We start from the raw sequence: 14,035 nt of genomic DNA, 5'->3' as shown, positions 1-14,035 counted from the left end.
TGCGAGCGGCCGGACGAAGGTCAGTTCGCTCGCTGCTGATGCCGCGCTTACTCACTACAGCTTTTTGACAGCGAGTTTGCGCGGTCATCGAGTGAGATGTATTCATTTTTGCTTGTGCGCGCGTGAGACCATCCTTGTTCATTTAGTTAGTATGCATATGTTTACAAGATGTACGGCTAATAAAACTACTATCCTTATTTTGTATAGCTGTCTACTAATTTGCTATCGCAAGCGACGCTTCGTCTTTCGTGCAAAAGTGAGACTATTTCCTAACGTACTGGTAGGCTAACCGTATCTTGTTTTCTTTTTTTTTACAAGTAAGCCTCTATCTTTCTGCGATTGTTTCCCCCAATCAATACTGCACGAAAATGTGCAAGACTTACGGCGCCACCTAACGCGTCACTGCTTCGCAGTTAGGGGTGAAACTACATTTCTTTCTTTTCGCTCCGCTACATGGTATGGGGGTGCCCAAACAACCCGAAGACACCACAAGTACAGAAGCAATCAGGAGACCAGTAGGAGGCATCTGCTGACTTGCCAGGACCCTCAGAACCAGCTTCGGCTGGTAGAGAGGGCCGGCTGTCGGGAGTGAGTCATGGTTGCCTGGAATAAGGAGGCCACTCACATAGGGCAACACGAACCTAGTCGTCCACAATAAAGTTTATTCAATCGAAACCATTGAAGAGCTGGTTGGTCGGCCCGTTTAGCGAAAGTATTCTACCATGTGAGAGTATCGAAAGAAAAAAAAACTATGCTAAGAGCAGCAGAATACGGGGACAGTATACTGGGAATTCGAGGATTTATTCGGAATTCTTCATGATTGTATTCGCTTCAGCTCGGATGTACTTCCAAAGGTCCATGAACGAGGACTCTTTCTCAGCCTCCAGAATCCGATTCTCCATCCTTCGGAGAAGATCGGGTGTGAAGTAATCCTTCCAACTTCCCACTTTGCCTCTTCTCACGAACGAGTACTTGTTCTCGTCTCCTTCATGGCCTTCGTTGCATCTGATCTTCCTCTGCGAGAGCACCTCGTCCCACTGGGGGGTATCTTTACCGCTCAAGTCAATGACCACCACGTTACGCATGTAATCGGGCTGTGATCTCTCCAGCAAATTTTGGAGCGACGCTTCGTCCTCCTCCAGAGCACGGCCATACTGGTCTCCCAGAAAATACGCCAGCCTCAGCACGACCTCACTGGTGTTCTTCTTGAGTTCCTCGTAAGTCGCGAAGAACACGTTCGGCTGTTCCCTGAGAGCGTAACCAGCCGCTACGTGTTCGAAATAGTCGCCGTAACCGAAGTTGCCACTTACGAAAGCGTCGACTAGATCTTCAAACGTTCCGTCCTGGAATTCGAAGGAGCTGATGTTGGTCGCCATGTGGTAGAAGGAGACGCAGACATCCCACGGATTGCGGGCGAGGTAGACGTACTTGCCTTCTTCGGTCATCGAACGCTTGTCCAACGCCAGGTGAGTAGCAAATGTTCTCAATGGTAGAGACGAGGTCCAGTCCTTGATGTCCATGTACTCCACGAAGCGCCACTCTTTGGCGAATTCCTCGTACGTGGTCATTGATCGTCCTTCCCTGAGTATGAGGTGCGTGATGTACATCAACCAATGTGTCCCACTCTTCGGAAACGTTACTTGCACGACGTCTCCGTTCTTCGCTCTAAACTTGAGATTTTCTCGTAGCCTGTCTGGATTGAGGCTTATACATCTCGGAACTCCGTCGATTATTTGGTGGGCTGGCCTTCGCCTCTGCATTGTCACCGGAAGCCCCTGAAAGCAGTAGTACAACGTTATCAACGTCGCGTTAATATTTTTCTTTTTATTTTAGATAGTATCATTTGTTTTCTTTCAGAACCTAATTTGTTTCCTGAATTGACATTGAAGAGAAACACTAAGTAGAAAAGAAAACCAAAAGAGAAACACCCTCGCCATGCTACATGATAAAAATAATTTAAAAGCTGTAGTTTCATAGGTGTCGATTAATAATTGGTAGAAATAAATGAGGCACAAAATTCCATTACTTGAATTTTCTGCTGTGATCAAAGCACCCGTACGCCACACACGTTAACGGATTTCAAAATCATTTTAATGAAATTAGCGTTACCTGTTACCGTAGTTAGTGTATGGCGCTTCCAGCTTCTATATGTCGGCTTACTACGAGAAGAACACGACGCAGTCACGAATATTTGCTTGCGCCAATTTTCGCTAGAACAAACGCTTACAAGTACGGTTTTTTTCCCCCGAACGGTGAGCGGGTGGAATTCACTTCCCATTGGTGTATTTGAGTCAGACGATTTCGTGGCTGCATTTTAGTCATGTCGAAGTGTGATCCCCGCTTATGTTTAGACATTAGCTTAATTTTATGGAACATTATTTACGCCTGTCTGTACGTTTTTTTTGCTGTAATGCCCCTCCTGCTTGGGCCAAAGTATTTGGGCTTGGGCCAAAGTATGGCCTGCCGTATCACTCACTGAATAATATGACGACCTGGCTATCTATCCGTTTTTCCCGACCTCTTCAATAAAGACCGATGCCTTTAAAATTTCTCCCGTACTGTCCAAAATCGAATTAACGTCATACGGGTGACTATAGCAAAGCAGTCCAATGCACTAGCGATCTGCGCCACGAATGCAATGGCTATGTGCTATTCGTGAGTGAACGTCTTTCACGCCATTGGTTTGGCGAGTTGCGCCATCACTGATGCGGGTACGTGAAACGTCTGTCTTTGAATCGCCGTAGCTTAGAAGAAAAGGCAACAAGCAAAACACATTGAACAAGAGTACCATATATATAAAAACGAAATGAAAATATTTATCAAGAAAGACGAGCTTGGTACATACTATAAGCATCACATAAATTTGTAAATTTATACGTATCAAATCTCTAACTAATGTACGTTCAGCGCATGACATGTGATCGGTTACATACACATGCTGTAACGCTGATTTTAAAGGAAAGCACACGAGAGTCACTAACGTAGAAAAGTCATCAGGGCATTCAATTGAGATAAAGCAAAAGAAGATCACACGAGAGCACATGAAATTTCATTGATGCGAGTATTCGCTGCCCACGAGTAAAAAAAAAAAACGTCCTCTTAGTTAGTTAGGAGATGTTCCAGTTGAGTGCGTGATGGTTTTTTCGCTGCTGTGAAAAATGCATAGTAGGTTTTCGTTAAGCATGGCGGGACACCACTGCATGGCTCTTGATTCGTGCGGACGGAAGCTATTGAAGATACTAAGGACACCGTGTATGTCGCTGGTATATGGATATGGGTGGCTGTGACTCGTAATTACAGCTGGAACAAAAGGAATATCCATTTTTCGCGTTTTACTTGTGGACAACCAAACGACAGAAGTGTTCAACTGAGTGATAAGAACATTTGATGTTGATCCATTGGCGGTGGGTTGGCGCAAGACAACCGACGAACGACCGGGTTTGGGTGGTGCGTAATTCAGGGCAGGAGCACACCAATGGTGCCATTTTCCTTGCAACGTTTGCGCTAAGATAACATTAAAGATATGCTAGAATCCTTGAAACATAGATATATGTGCAGTAAAAACCTCTAAATGAAAAATTTCAGCAGAAATGATCAACTATATTGTAAGCAGGCATTTTTTTGGAGCACCGACTTTTGGGCGAGTTGGTTTTGGGTAACAGAACATGGTCTAGCGTGCACAAACAAGGACGGAGGGAGGTGTAGACAACACAAGCGCTTTTTATTTAAAGGACAGAAAAACAAAAGGTGCGCTACGACACGTCAATTGTCTCCCTAACATCCTGGTTCTTACTTTTGACTACTATCCTACACATGTTGAACAACGGTTTACACGGCTTCTTGTACTTTATTCTGCACTCATGACAATGCACAGAAATATTCCCATCATGGTAATTCCCCACCTTCCTCCTGCGTTCTAGAAGTATTTCATTCAGACACCTACCAGTCTGACTGATATAGCTGGAACCACACATGTAAAGCACATGTGTTATCTACACCTCCATCTGTCCTTGTATGTGTGGGCTTGACCGTCCTCTGTTATTTTTTAGAGATCTGTAAGTACTAAGTTGCCTCCGAGGCTGTAAATACAGGCAATACGATGCTAACATACTATCTTACGTCGACGGGAAAAACGTTACCCAGTATTTTTGCCTTTCGAAAAATTTCAATATGAGATGTGCTGGGGGAGTTGCCAGCTGGGATAATAATCTTTTTAGCGGAACGTGTTATTTACGTTGCGAAGAGGTTTACGATGTAGAGTATCATTTTAGCCATTCCACTAAAGCGATATGTGCAATCAATGTAAGATTGCGAGCCCGTCATAGTTTAATAAATATTCTTACGACTCTGTTAAAAAAAGGAGCGTAGAAAAAAAAAGCGTGAAGTCTATTAAAAGTGTGTTTTTGTCATAAAATGCGCTAAATATCTGCTAGACTATAGCGATAAATGCGCTGCAAGTGGCAACAATAGAGGTTTTGCTTGTTGTAAATAATCACGCAATGAATGATGTCGGAAGGCTTGTTCCTTAGAAAGATTTATCGGCTTATAGCAAACATGTTTCTTCTGAATGCTAATATGGTAGCATGTAAGTAAAGAAAAAAAAACGTGGTCTATTTGGACGCGGTGGAGTACACAAATAGACAGAGTATGTCGATAGTTGCTACGAGTCTAGAGGGTGACTCCACAGTTAGTGGCACTGTAAAAACAGGAAAGGCGGAGGTGGCGGAGGAGGCTGCCTTAGCACTGGCAATAGCCTCGATCCACGGAGGCCAACATCATAGCCAGCGATTCCAAGACCGCCGTCAAGAACTATGCCAATGGAAGAATCTCGCCGGAAGCGCTAAGAATTTTAGCCAACTTTCGTGAAGATCGAGATGTTCATATTATATGGGCAACCGCACAGTCCTCTCTTCCCGGGAACGAAATAGCGCACAACCTGGCTCGAGAACTGACGGACCGAGCAGATGACACGCAAATACTGGGGACGGAGAGAGACCGGATGACCAGCTTTACCGAAATCACCAAACACTATAAATTGGGAAGGGTCCGTTTCCCCCCGGCACACACCTCGCTAAGTAGAGGGCAAGCGACGGCATGGCGCTTGTTATAAACAGAAACATATCCGAACCCGGAAGCGTATTTCCAATTGCTAGTAGATACAGCGCTCGACCGCTGGCGCCACGCTGCGCCGGTCGCGCGTACCATGTTTGTAGCCGCCGCCGTTGGAACGGAGGAGGCGTTGACGGAGAAAACGCTGGGCTGGTGGTGACTAGCCTGCTGTTGGGATCGGTGGTATTATTGCGATAGCAATTATATGGACACTCAAAAGCAGATTTCTGCCGTCGGCGTCGCCGTCGCCGTCGCCGTGAGGTTCCGTATGACGTCAATGGAGATGAAATCGTCGCCGCGCGCCGAACGCTGTATGTGCGAGTGAAAGGGAGCGAGGGACGCGCGCTTTCACGGGGAGTGAACGTACAGCGGAGAACAAACGTGCGTTCTGCGCCGTGCTCCCTTAAGGGCTGCAGAAGTAGGCGTCTCTTTCCTCCTTTACAATCACCATATATGTAGAGCGAACGCGCCTTCTTCCGACGCGCTAGAGGCCGTGGGGGAGGGGGGGGAGGGGGAGGAAAGGGAGGCGTATAAACGCATCACTGTTTTGATGATCCAAATATAATCTCACTATCAGGGAGGTAGCAGTCTACCTGACTGGAGCAGCATTTTTTTATTTGGGGTGTTGCTACGCTGTGCTCCGCAACACCACAACGACCGCCGCTTCGCGTCGGCGCCCGGCACCACGGCTGCCGCCGTGGCACCGGGGGGCAAGCGACTGCGCTGGCAAGCAGAGAAAAAAAAAACGGAAAAGCGTGTTATAAAAAGTCTAGCCGGGGCGGGATTCGAACCAGCGTACGGATGATTCCCAAGCGAGCGCCGTAACCACTCAGCCATACAGCCGCGCTTCCAAGGGCAGCATTCATGCGAACCATATCATTGCGCTCGAGCGCCCTCAGCGAAAGAAACCACCTAGAAACGCGGTACGCGCGAGCGGCGCATGCGCGGCGCCAGCGGTCAAACGCTGTATCTACTAGCAATTGGAGTGTTGCAACCCGGAAGCCTGCCACCGTTACAATTCAGAACTCTACACCGATAGATGCAGATTCTGTCAAGGAAGGGCGGACTTACAACATATGGTTTGGGCTGGTCCTGGGACACCCACACAGAATAAAACACACAAGACCAGAGAGCCGTGGTAGACCGCGCTGCTCAGCTCTGCACTGGAAGGCCCTTAAGGCAATCCAGCAGGCCGAAGATGCCGCCAGAGCCCAAGGGCTCGAGGCCGTCATCTAAGTAGAGAGGCCTAGGTCTCACAAATCTGCTGTACAAAAATAAAGCTTGTTCCTCCTCCTCCTCCTGGAATCACTAATCAACAACTGCAGCTAAGTACTATTTATAATTGCAAGAAGCAAGAACACGGAAGTCTCCAACGAAGATCCTCTTGAGCACAAATCTAGAGTGACAATTAGACACAGAGAAAGGGATAAAAAAAAAGAAGCTCGATAAGAGAAAAGAGATCTGGACTTGAGTTCACTAAGCCCTATATACTTCCCATGCATTTTTGACCATGTTGAGGAACCGTTTTCTCAGTAACTAAAAGAGGTATCCGCATAATGCATATATCATTTTGTTCTAAATTTCGCGCTCTTGTAACTGTACTAGACGTATTAAAATCCTACTAAAATTGCTATTTTGGTGAAATTGTTCACACTAGCACCTAAATTCTGGCTTTATTTGCATATTTCAAAATTTGTAACACAAAAACCGTTAGGTGCATATTTTCAATTATAGCACAGTAGTTGCCTACACTTATACAGATGACAGGGAAATAAAATCAACTGGTTATCCTGGAAGACACAGGAAATAATGGTACCGATGTAATAAAAAAACATGGTTTTGGGATAATTGAGTTTAAAGTAAGAAACACCTGAAAAACACACATTTTTGTGCCACCAACACCGTTCAAGTCATATCTATAGTAGCCACCAGTTTGGTAATCATTGTCGAAGTCATTTTTTCGCTTTTCAGCTTGTCGTCTTGCTTGCCTTGCCTCTTTTGTGAGCTGTGGTTCTCTCCGCATTGTATTGTCGATTGTGGTCAACTTCTTTCAGCCATTTTAGTGTGCTGCGGCCAGACTTCAGATTTATAATGACATCAAAATGTTGCCACACGCGATACTACCATCACTGAACGAAATAACCGCATCCACTGTCGCAAGGAACGCAGCTATGAACGAAATGCGTTCGAATAGACGCACTCCAAAGCACAAACGGGAAAAAAAAACGCACTCAGTGTCTTTGGATTGCCTTGATTGAAAAATCAGCGGTGCAACAGTTGCGAGACAATTTCTCATATATAGCTGATTCGAGAAAAGCGTTTTGGTTTTCTTGCCGGAAGTTTTTTGTTAAAACAATGAACGGTAAGCGCGGAGCGCATTCGTAAAGGGGGCGTATTCACCCACTGCCTTGCTTTGGGAAAAACAGTCTTTTCAGCCAGAAATAAGACTTTCCAAGAAAAGCGTGAATATGGAAAATGTGCGTAAAGATATACACTTCCCAAATTGCAAAGAAAAAAAAACAGTCATTTTTTAAAATTTTGCCTTACCCTGTGCCCTTAACTCCACAGAATATGCACTTATCGCAGTTGTAGTCTCGTGGTAAAGCTTGCAACGACTGCTCACCTGTTCTTTCTTTGCGAGCGCGAGTTGACTGGGAAAAAGTGTGCTTCGGTCTTCGACTGCGTTTGCACTGGAATGGTGGCTTAGTGTCGCTTCACCTTGACGTCTCCAACGACTGACGTCGGCCGTGTGTGACAAAGGCAGGAGCTGGTGGTACACACGAACGCTTACGTTCTAAGAGCTTTTTTTTCCCCCTCACACTGACCGATCGCGACACTTATCGCCAATCATTGCTTGAGCTCTGACCCGTTTTCACTAAGCATCGGAAGCTAGAATTTCTTATCACTGTTGTGGAACAATTCGCAAGATCTTTCCTTTGTTGTGTTGTTTTGCGGTGAGTGCTGTTGTGATAATGCACCTGATAAAGTCGTCGTAGTCACTCAAGCACACAATGCGAGGAAATATGCATTAGCACGCATCAGTGGTGCCCCCGTATCTGAACTAATTTCTTTCATTGCGTGATGTACGGCGCAAACGGGGCACGCAGGACGATAGAGAACAGGAAGACGTCATGGTAATAGCAAGTGACGGTTTATTTCACGTGCTCGATACATATATGCTACTGAATAATAGGACGAACAGTACTACACAACGCAGCACTATGTTGTGTACTATGCACATAAACATACTAAACACAACATGCACAACATGATATTGCTGGAATATATACTACGCATTCCAGCAAAATCATGTCACAGGGCGCTACCGCGAAAGGTACAGGAGTTCGTTTTTTTTAACGTGTAAGCATTCTTTGGCTTGTACCCAGCAAAATCTGTCCCTCACGCGAAAGCGTAATTCCTTGTATCTACATCAAATTGCGTATTTGCGAAGTTAAGACATTTAATCGTTGTAATAGTGTAAACGTAGATGATTGGTAGCTTTATAAGTGATAAAGAACAATTGAAAAAAAAAATTAAACCAGTTTCGCGCTTGTGAAATCTGATGAAACAGCGGCGCTCTGCAAGCGTGGGTGTATAGCGTAGGGGATATGACGCTCGCCTTCGGACCGTGAGTACCCGGGTTCAAACCCCGCCTCTCTCTTTCTCTCTCCTTTTTTTCTCTCGCTCTCATTTTCTCTTTCTCTCGCCCATAGCAAGTTGTGTTGCAATCATCGGTACAACGCAATCATATGGTTCCCTTAAATGCACGGTCTGCAAGCGTAGGTGTACTTCCATGCAATAAAGGAAAGAAAAAAAAAAGTAGGTGTATAGTGTAGTGGTTATGATGCCCGCCTTCGGACAGTGGGTACCCTGGTTCGAATCCCGCCTGGCCAAGAAAGTTTCTTTATTTCTCTCATTTTCCTTCGCTCGAAACAGCGAACACCATCGCTCCGTTTCAACCTCGACCTCGCTCCGCTGTTAAAAAAAAAGTCAGAGCCCTTCGCCTGTCGAGAAGCTTGTGGGGTTAAGCGAAGCTTGTGACAACACGACACTGTCGCAGGCGTTCCGCTTCGTTTGCCGTAAACTCGGAGGGTCGGCTCTTCGCTGACGTTTGGCCTTTGCATCGCGCTCCCGCGACTCGGGGTCCGCGGCGTCTTCGCAGACGTCCCGCCTGGGCTTCGAAAGCCCTCACGCTAGATTGGGACGACAAGCTTCGCTTACCCCCATTTTCTCGACAGGGGAAGGGCTGGTGATATTCACTTTTTGGGTCCCACGTGTGACAAGGAAGGAAGGAAGGAAGGAAAATAAGAGGTGAAAGGCAGAGAGGTTAACCAGGTGAAGTGTCCGGTTGGCTACTCTGCACGGGGGGGTGGGGTAAGGGCAGAAAAGATTAGAAAACAAGAGAAGATTAAAAAGAAAAAAAAAGAACAAAAGAACAAAAAAAAAAAAACAGATCTGTCCGCACAATTCTATAGTTTTTCATGAAGTCCTGTTTCTTTTAAAAAGCGAACTAGCGCTTTTAAAGCCGTTCGTTCCGACGTCGGCTGGGACCAGGGACCAAGAATTCTGGCTTCCGTAAGTGGACGGCTGTCTATCTTGTCGAGCGTGGTTCTGAGGACTTTCCTTTGTGCACTGAAACGACGACAATCACACAGAAGATGTGCTATAGTCTCTGTGCACCCGCAAGTTTCACAATCTGGACTTGTGGCCATTCCCATCAGGTAGGAGTACGCGTTGGTGAAAGCTACTCCAAGTCTTAGGCGACAAATGAGAGTTACCTCCCGTCGTGGTAAGCCATGTGGAAGGCGGAGCTTCAGATTAGGATCCAGGGAACAGAGGCGCTGGTTTTTCAAGTCCATTGAATTCCAGTGGGCAAACGTAAGCTCGCGAGCAAGCGCACGGAGCTTTCTTGCTGCGTCTGTTCTGGACATAGGGATAGCGACGCAATCGGTACTGGTATGTGAAGATCGAGCGGCTGCGTCCGCTTGCTCGTTTCCAAAGATACCACAGTGACTTGGTAGCCATTGAAAGAAAATGTCATGTCCTTTGTCAACTGCCTGATGGTAAATTTCGCGTGTGTCCGCGACAAGTCGTTCGTGGGGTCCACGGCGTAGTGCAGAGAGCAAACTCTGGAAGGCGGCCTTGGAATCGCAGAATATAGACCATTTCTGGGGCGGTTCCTGTTCGATAAATTTCATTGCTGCACACAGAGCTGTAAGTTCGACAGCCGTCGTTGATGTAAAGTGCGATGTCCGGAATTTTATTACTGTAGATTTTGGTGGGACAAATACTGCAGCCGCTGAACTGGAGTGCATGGCCGACCCATCCGTGTAAACATGTAGGCGGTCACTGTGGACCTCATGTAGTAGCAATAATGCTGCCTGTTTCAATGCTGCTGACGGCATCTTCTTTACACCTGGAATGGTGAGGCATATTCGAGGTGAATGCAGTGACCACAGCGGTAACGAAGGCTATGCTGCAGGGACGTAATTGGATGGTAGCGATGCTCCGTGTATAGTCAGGAGACGGCTAAAACTCGTATGCGGCCTAGTTGTTGGCAGGCAAGCAAGATGGTGAAAGGGCGTGTGTTAAGGGTTAGTTCAAGGGCGCGTTATTAGTTCGCTGAGCCCACAGGGGTATGTGCCATTGATCTTGGACCCTTTCTGCACTATGAATAGGATCGGCCCACTTTTCAACGTGACACCATCGCCACCACCACCACCGCCGACACCTGAGAGTAATCTGAGAGTTCTTTATTGTGCATAATAGTAAGGTTACAAATGGAGATTATACAAACATACAGAGGGAGGTCCCATAGTCAACAGACTGTACAGGGGACCTCCCGTTAAAAATGAGTAAGATATGCAAATACAAAGCAGCTATATGCAAACATACAAAACACCGTATTAAATACGTCATTAGCTAACATCGCAAACAATTTTAATAAGGCAAATCAGTTAATAATAAAACGGTAATCTTGAAATGATTACATTGAGTGCAAAAATTCACGGAGGCTTGATTTGAATGCGCAAAAATGAAAGATCATTTTAACATGACACGGTAATGAGTTCCAAAGTTTTGTGGCTGAAAAATTAGTAGTAAATTTCCCATAATTAGTTCTAGGTTTTGGTAATAGATAGCTGTTGGTAGAAGCGAATCGGGTAGATGTGGAGTGCGGATATTGGTTGTTAGTAATTATCAGGAACGGGAGCTTTTCGTTTACAGATTTATGGACAGGTATTCCAAGTGAGTATTTATTTAGTTTCATGTACTGATAAAATGCCATCAGAACTGAGCAATGAAGATGCTTCTGATGTGTAACTGCTACGTGTGATGATGCGAATTGCTTGATTTTGGGTATGCCGCAGCGGGTATAAATGAGCGGGATACGTGTTTCCCCATGATGCTATGCAATAATTAATATGCGTATGAATGAAAGCGTAGTAAAGAGAGATGAGTGTCTTCAGATTAAAGAAATCGCGAACTTTAATTAATATTCTAATTCCATAAGCTGCCTTCTTGGTTAAGGATAAAACATGCTCATCAAATTTTAGGTGTTTATCTAATGTGACGCCAAGAAACACTACACTGTCAGTAGGATAAAGTATGCTGAAAGCAAAGGTTAGCGATGGAGACCCCGAGATAAGCTTTTGCTTAGCTGTGAAAATGACAAAGCTGGATTTTGCAGTATTAATATGTAATCTGTTTAGTCGGCACCAAGTTAAAATGTTAGCTGCATCGTGGATAAGCTTGCACATTAATAAATCAAGGCTTTTGTCTGAGGAGAAGATAGTATTGTCGTCGGCGTAAAGAATACACTCAGATGACTTTAGGCACTGTGAGAGATCATTAATATATATTAAAAACAAGAGAGGTCCTAATATAGATCCTTGCGGCACACCAATGTTAGTTGTTTTAGGGTGTGAGTAAGTACCGGATATTGATACAGTGTACTCTCTATAGCGCTAATAGTTCCGTAATAATCGCAATGCCGGGCCAGTTATATCAATAGAATCTAATTTAGCAAAAAGTATGTTATGAACAAGTGCGTCGAACGCTTTAGAAAGATCAATAAATAATGCACCAGCAAAATTGCCAGTGTCAATTGCCTGCCGAATCTTATCTGTTAGAAATATTAATGCTAAATCAGTTGAGTATCCCACCCGAAAGCCAAATAGATTTGATCACAGGGTATGAAAATTTAACAAATAACTTGATAAGCGCATTACGATTAGTTTTTCGACCATTTTACTAAAGAACGAAAGTATGGCAATAGGGCGGTAGTTAGACGTTTATCTCCCTTCTTGAAAACAGGGATTATTTTGGCCTTTTTCAAATAACTTGGAAAAAGTCCGGTCTTAAAAATAAGGTTGACTATGTGGCAAAATATTCCGGATATTATGCACGCTATCATCTTTATGAGAGATCGGCTGAAGTTATCAAGACCAGGCCCTGTGTTTTTTAGATTGCATATGACTGTGATTATTTCTTGATGCGTTGCGGGATGAAGGAAAAAGATATGAGGCACACGGGGGTAAATCATGGTAAATGGATCGTCACACCCTTGATTATCTGTACAGAAGAAATTAATGAACGAGTTTGCAATATCCAAGGGATTATCAAGGAGAAGATTTTGGCAGTACGATTAATCGCCCTAAAAATTGTTTAATACTTTCCATTGTTCTTTTACATCATTACCGGCACACTTAATTTCATTTTCATAGTACAAAGTTTTAGTCTGCTTGAGTAGTTTTCCTAACAAATTTGAATATTTGTTATACCTTTCGTGAAGTGCAGTGTTAAATGGCTGTTTTTGGTTTTTCTGTAAATGTTATCTTTTTCCGTAGACAATTTAGCTAACTGGTGGATAACCACGGGTTACGAGGAGCTGAAAACGTTTTTTTACAGTTCGTTACTGCGGTGGAATCTGCAATAGCATTGGAAATCATTCTGGAAAATGTGTTATAGGCAGTTTCAGGGTTATCGCATGTCATTACTGGGGACCAGTCTGAAGTAGTAATTATTTCAATGAATATTGACGAATTAAACTTCTTTCTGGTGAAGCTTGCATCGGCAGTGCCAGGAGTAGAATTAAGCGCACGAATATTGGGTAGTGATCGGTCATCGAAGCTTGGACAACACCACAGTCAGGGTTACTGAGAAGATTAAACAATATGTGGTCGATAAGCGTACCCTGTTTATTTGTGGGACAGCGAGTTGGAAGAGTAATTAGGTTTTCATATCCAAACCCGTATAGGCAGCTAACCTAATCACTACATAGCGAGCCTATGAGCCTATAAAGCTTCGCTTAAAAAATTGATCAGAGAGAATACTCATATGATTTACTTTATGCATACGGTTTCATAATAAATGCATGGGGAAGCCTACAGTAGGAGTGGGCCAACTGAAATTTGGGGGTGAGGTAACTTGAAATGTGGGGGTAGGCCTATTTGAAAGGGGGGGGGGGTGGGCCAACTGAAATTTAGGGGCATATTCTTACGCTTACTTGGAGAACTCCAGTGGAGTTTCTGAAGGATTCTTTTACAAAGAAACAGATGTGGCAGCTCACGCAATTTTCGCTTTTAACTGTTCATCTCGAATGCCTATACATGATCTCCCCAGTTAGCTGATCCGTGCTAATTGACTTCTGGGGTTTTATGTGCCAAAACCACGATCAGATTATGAGGCACGCCATCGTGAGGAGATCCGGATTAATTATGACCACCTGGGGTACTTTAACGGGCATCCAATACGCGGTATGCGAGCTATTTTTCATTCCACCCCCATCGGAATGTGCCCGCCGAGGCCGGGATCGTTCATGCCACCTCGAGCTCAGCAGCGCAATGACATAGCCACTGCGCTACAGCAACGGGTCAGCTGATGTTTGTTCTTGGCTAGCACTTTTGCCCTCTCGAACCAAGACTTA

The 14,035-nt window shown here is 44.8% G+C and overlaps 1 protein-coding gene across 1 annotated transcript; it reads right to left on the bottom strand.

Annotated features, from left to right (window-relative positions):
- Positions 1 to 649: 649 nt before the first annotated feature.
- LOC119445615 (sulfotransferase 1B1) lies at positions 650 to 7,923 on the bottom strand. Its single transcript, XM_037709877.2, has 2 exons — positions 7,733 to 7,923; positions 650 to 1,775 (listed from the first exon to the last, which is right to left on the bottom strand). Exon 2 carries the CDS (start codon positions 1,758 to 1,760, stop codon positions 801 to 803), a length of 960 nt encoding a protein of 319 aa, XP_037565805.1. The 5' UTR covers positions 1,761 to 1,775; positions 7,733 to 7,923; the 3' UTR covers positions 650 to 800.
- Positions 7,924 to 14,035: the final 6,112 nt, after the last annotated feature.

The sequence above is a fragment of the Dermacentor silvarum genome, chromosome 3 (genome assembly GCF_013339745.2).
Source record: "Dermacentor silvarum isolate Dsil-2018 chromosome 3, BIME_Dsil_1.4, whole genome shotgun sequence".
Taxonomy (NCBI): domain Eukaryota; kingdom Metazoa; phylum Arthropoda; class Arachnida; order Ixodida; family Ixodidae; genus Dermacentor; species Dermacentor silvarum.
The sequence above is the reverse complement of the archived record's forward strand: the minus strand, read 5'-3'. Positions and strand labels throughout refer to the sequence as shown.

Coding starts and splice junctions, on each gene's coding strand:
- LOC119445615 (XM_037709877.2), bottom strand. CDS start 1,760: ATGCAGAGGCGAAGGCCAGCCCACCAAATAATCGACGGAGTTCCGAGA.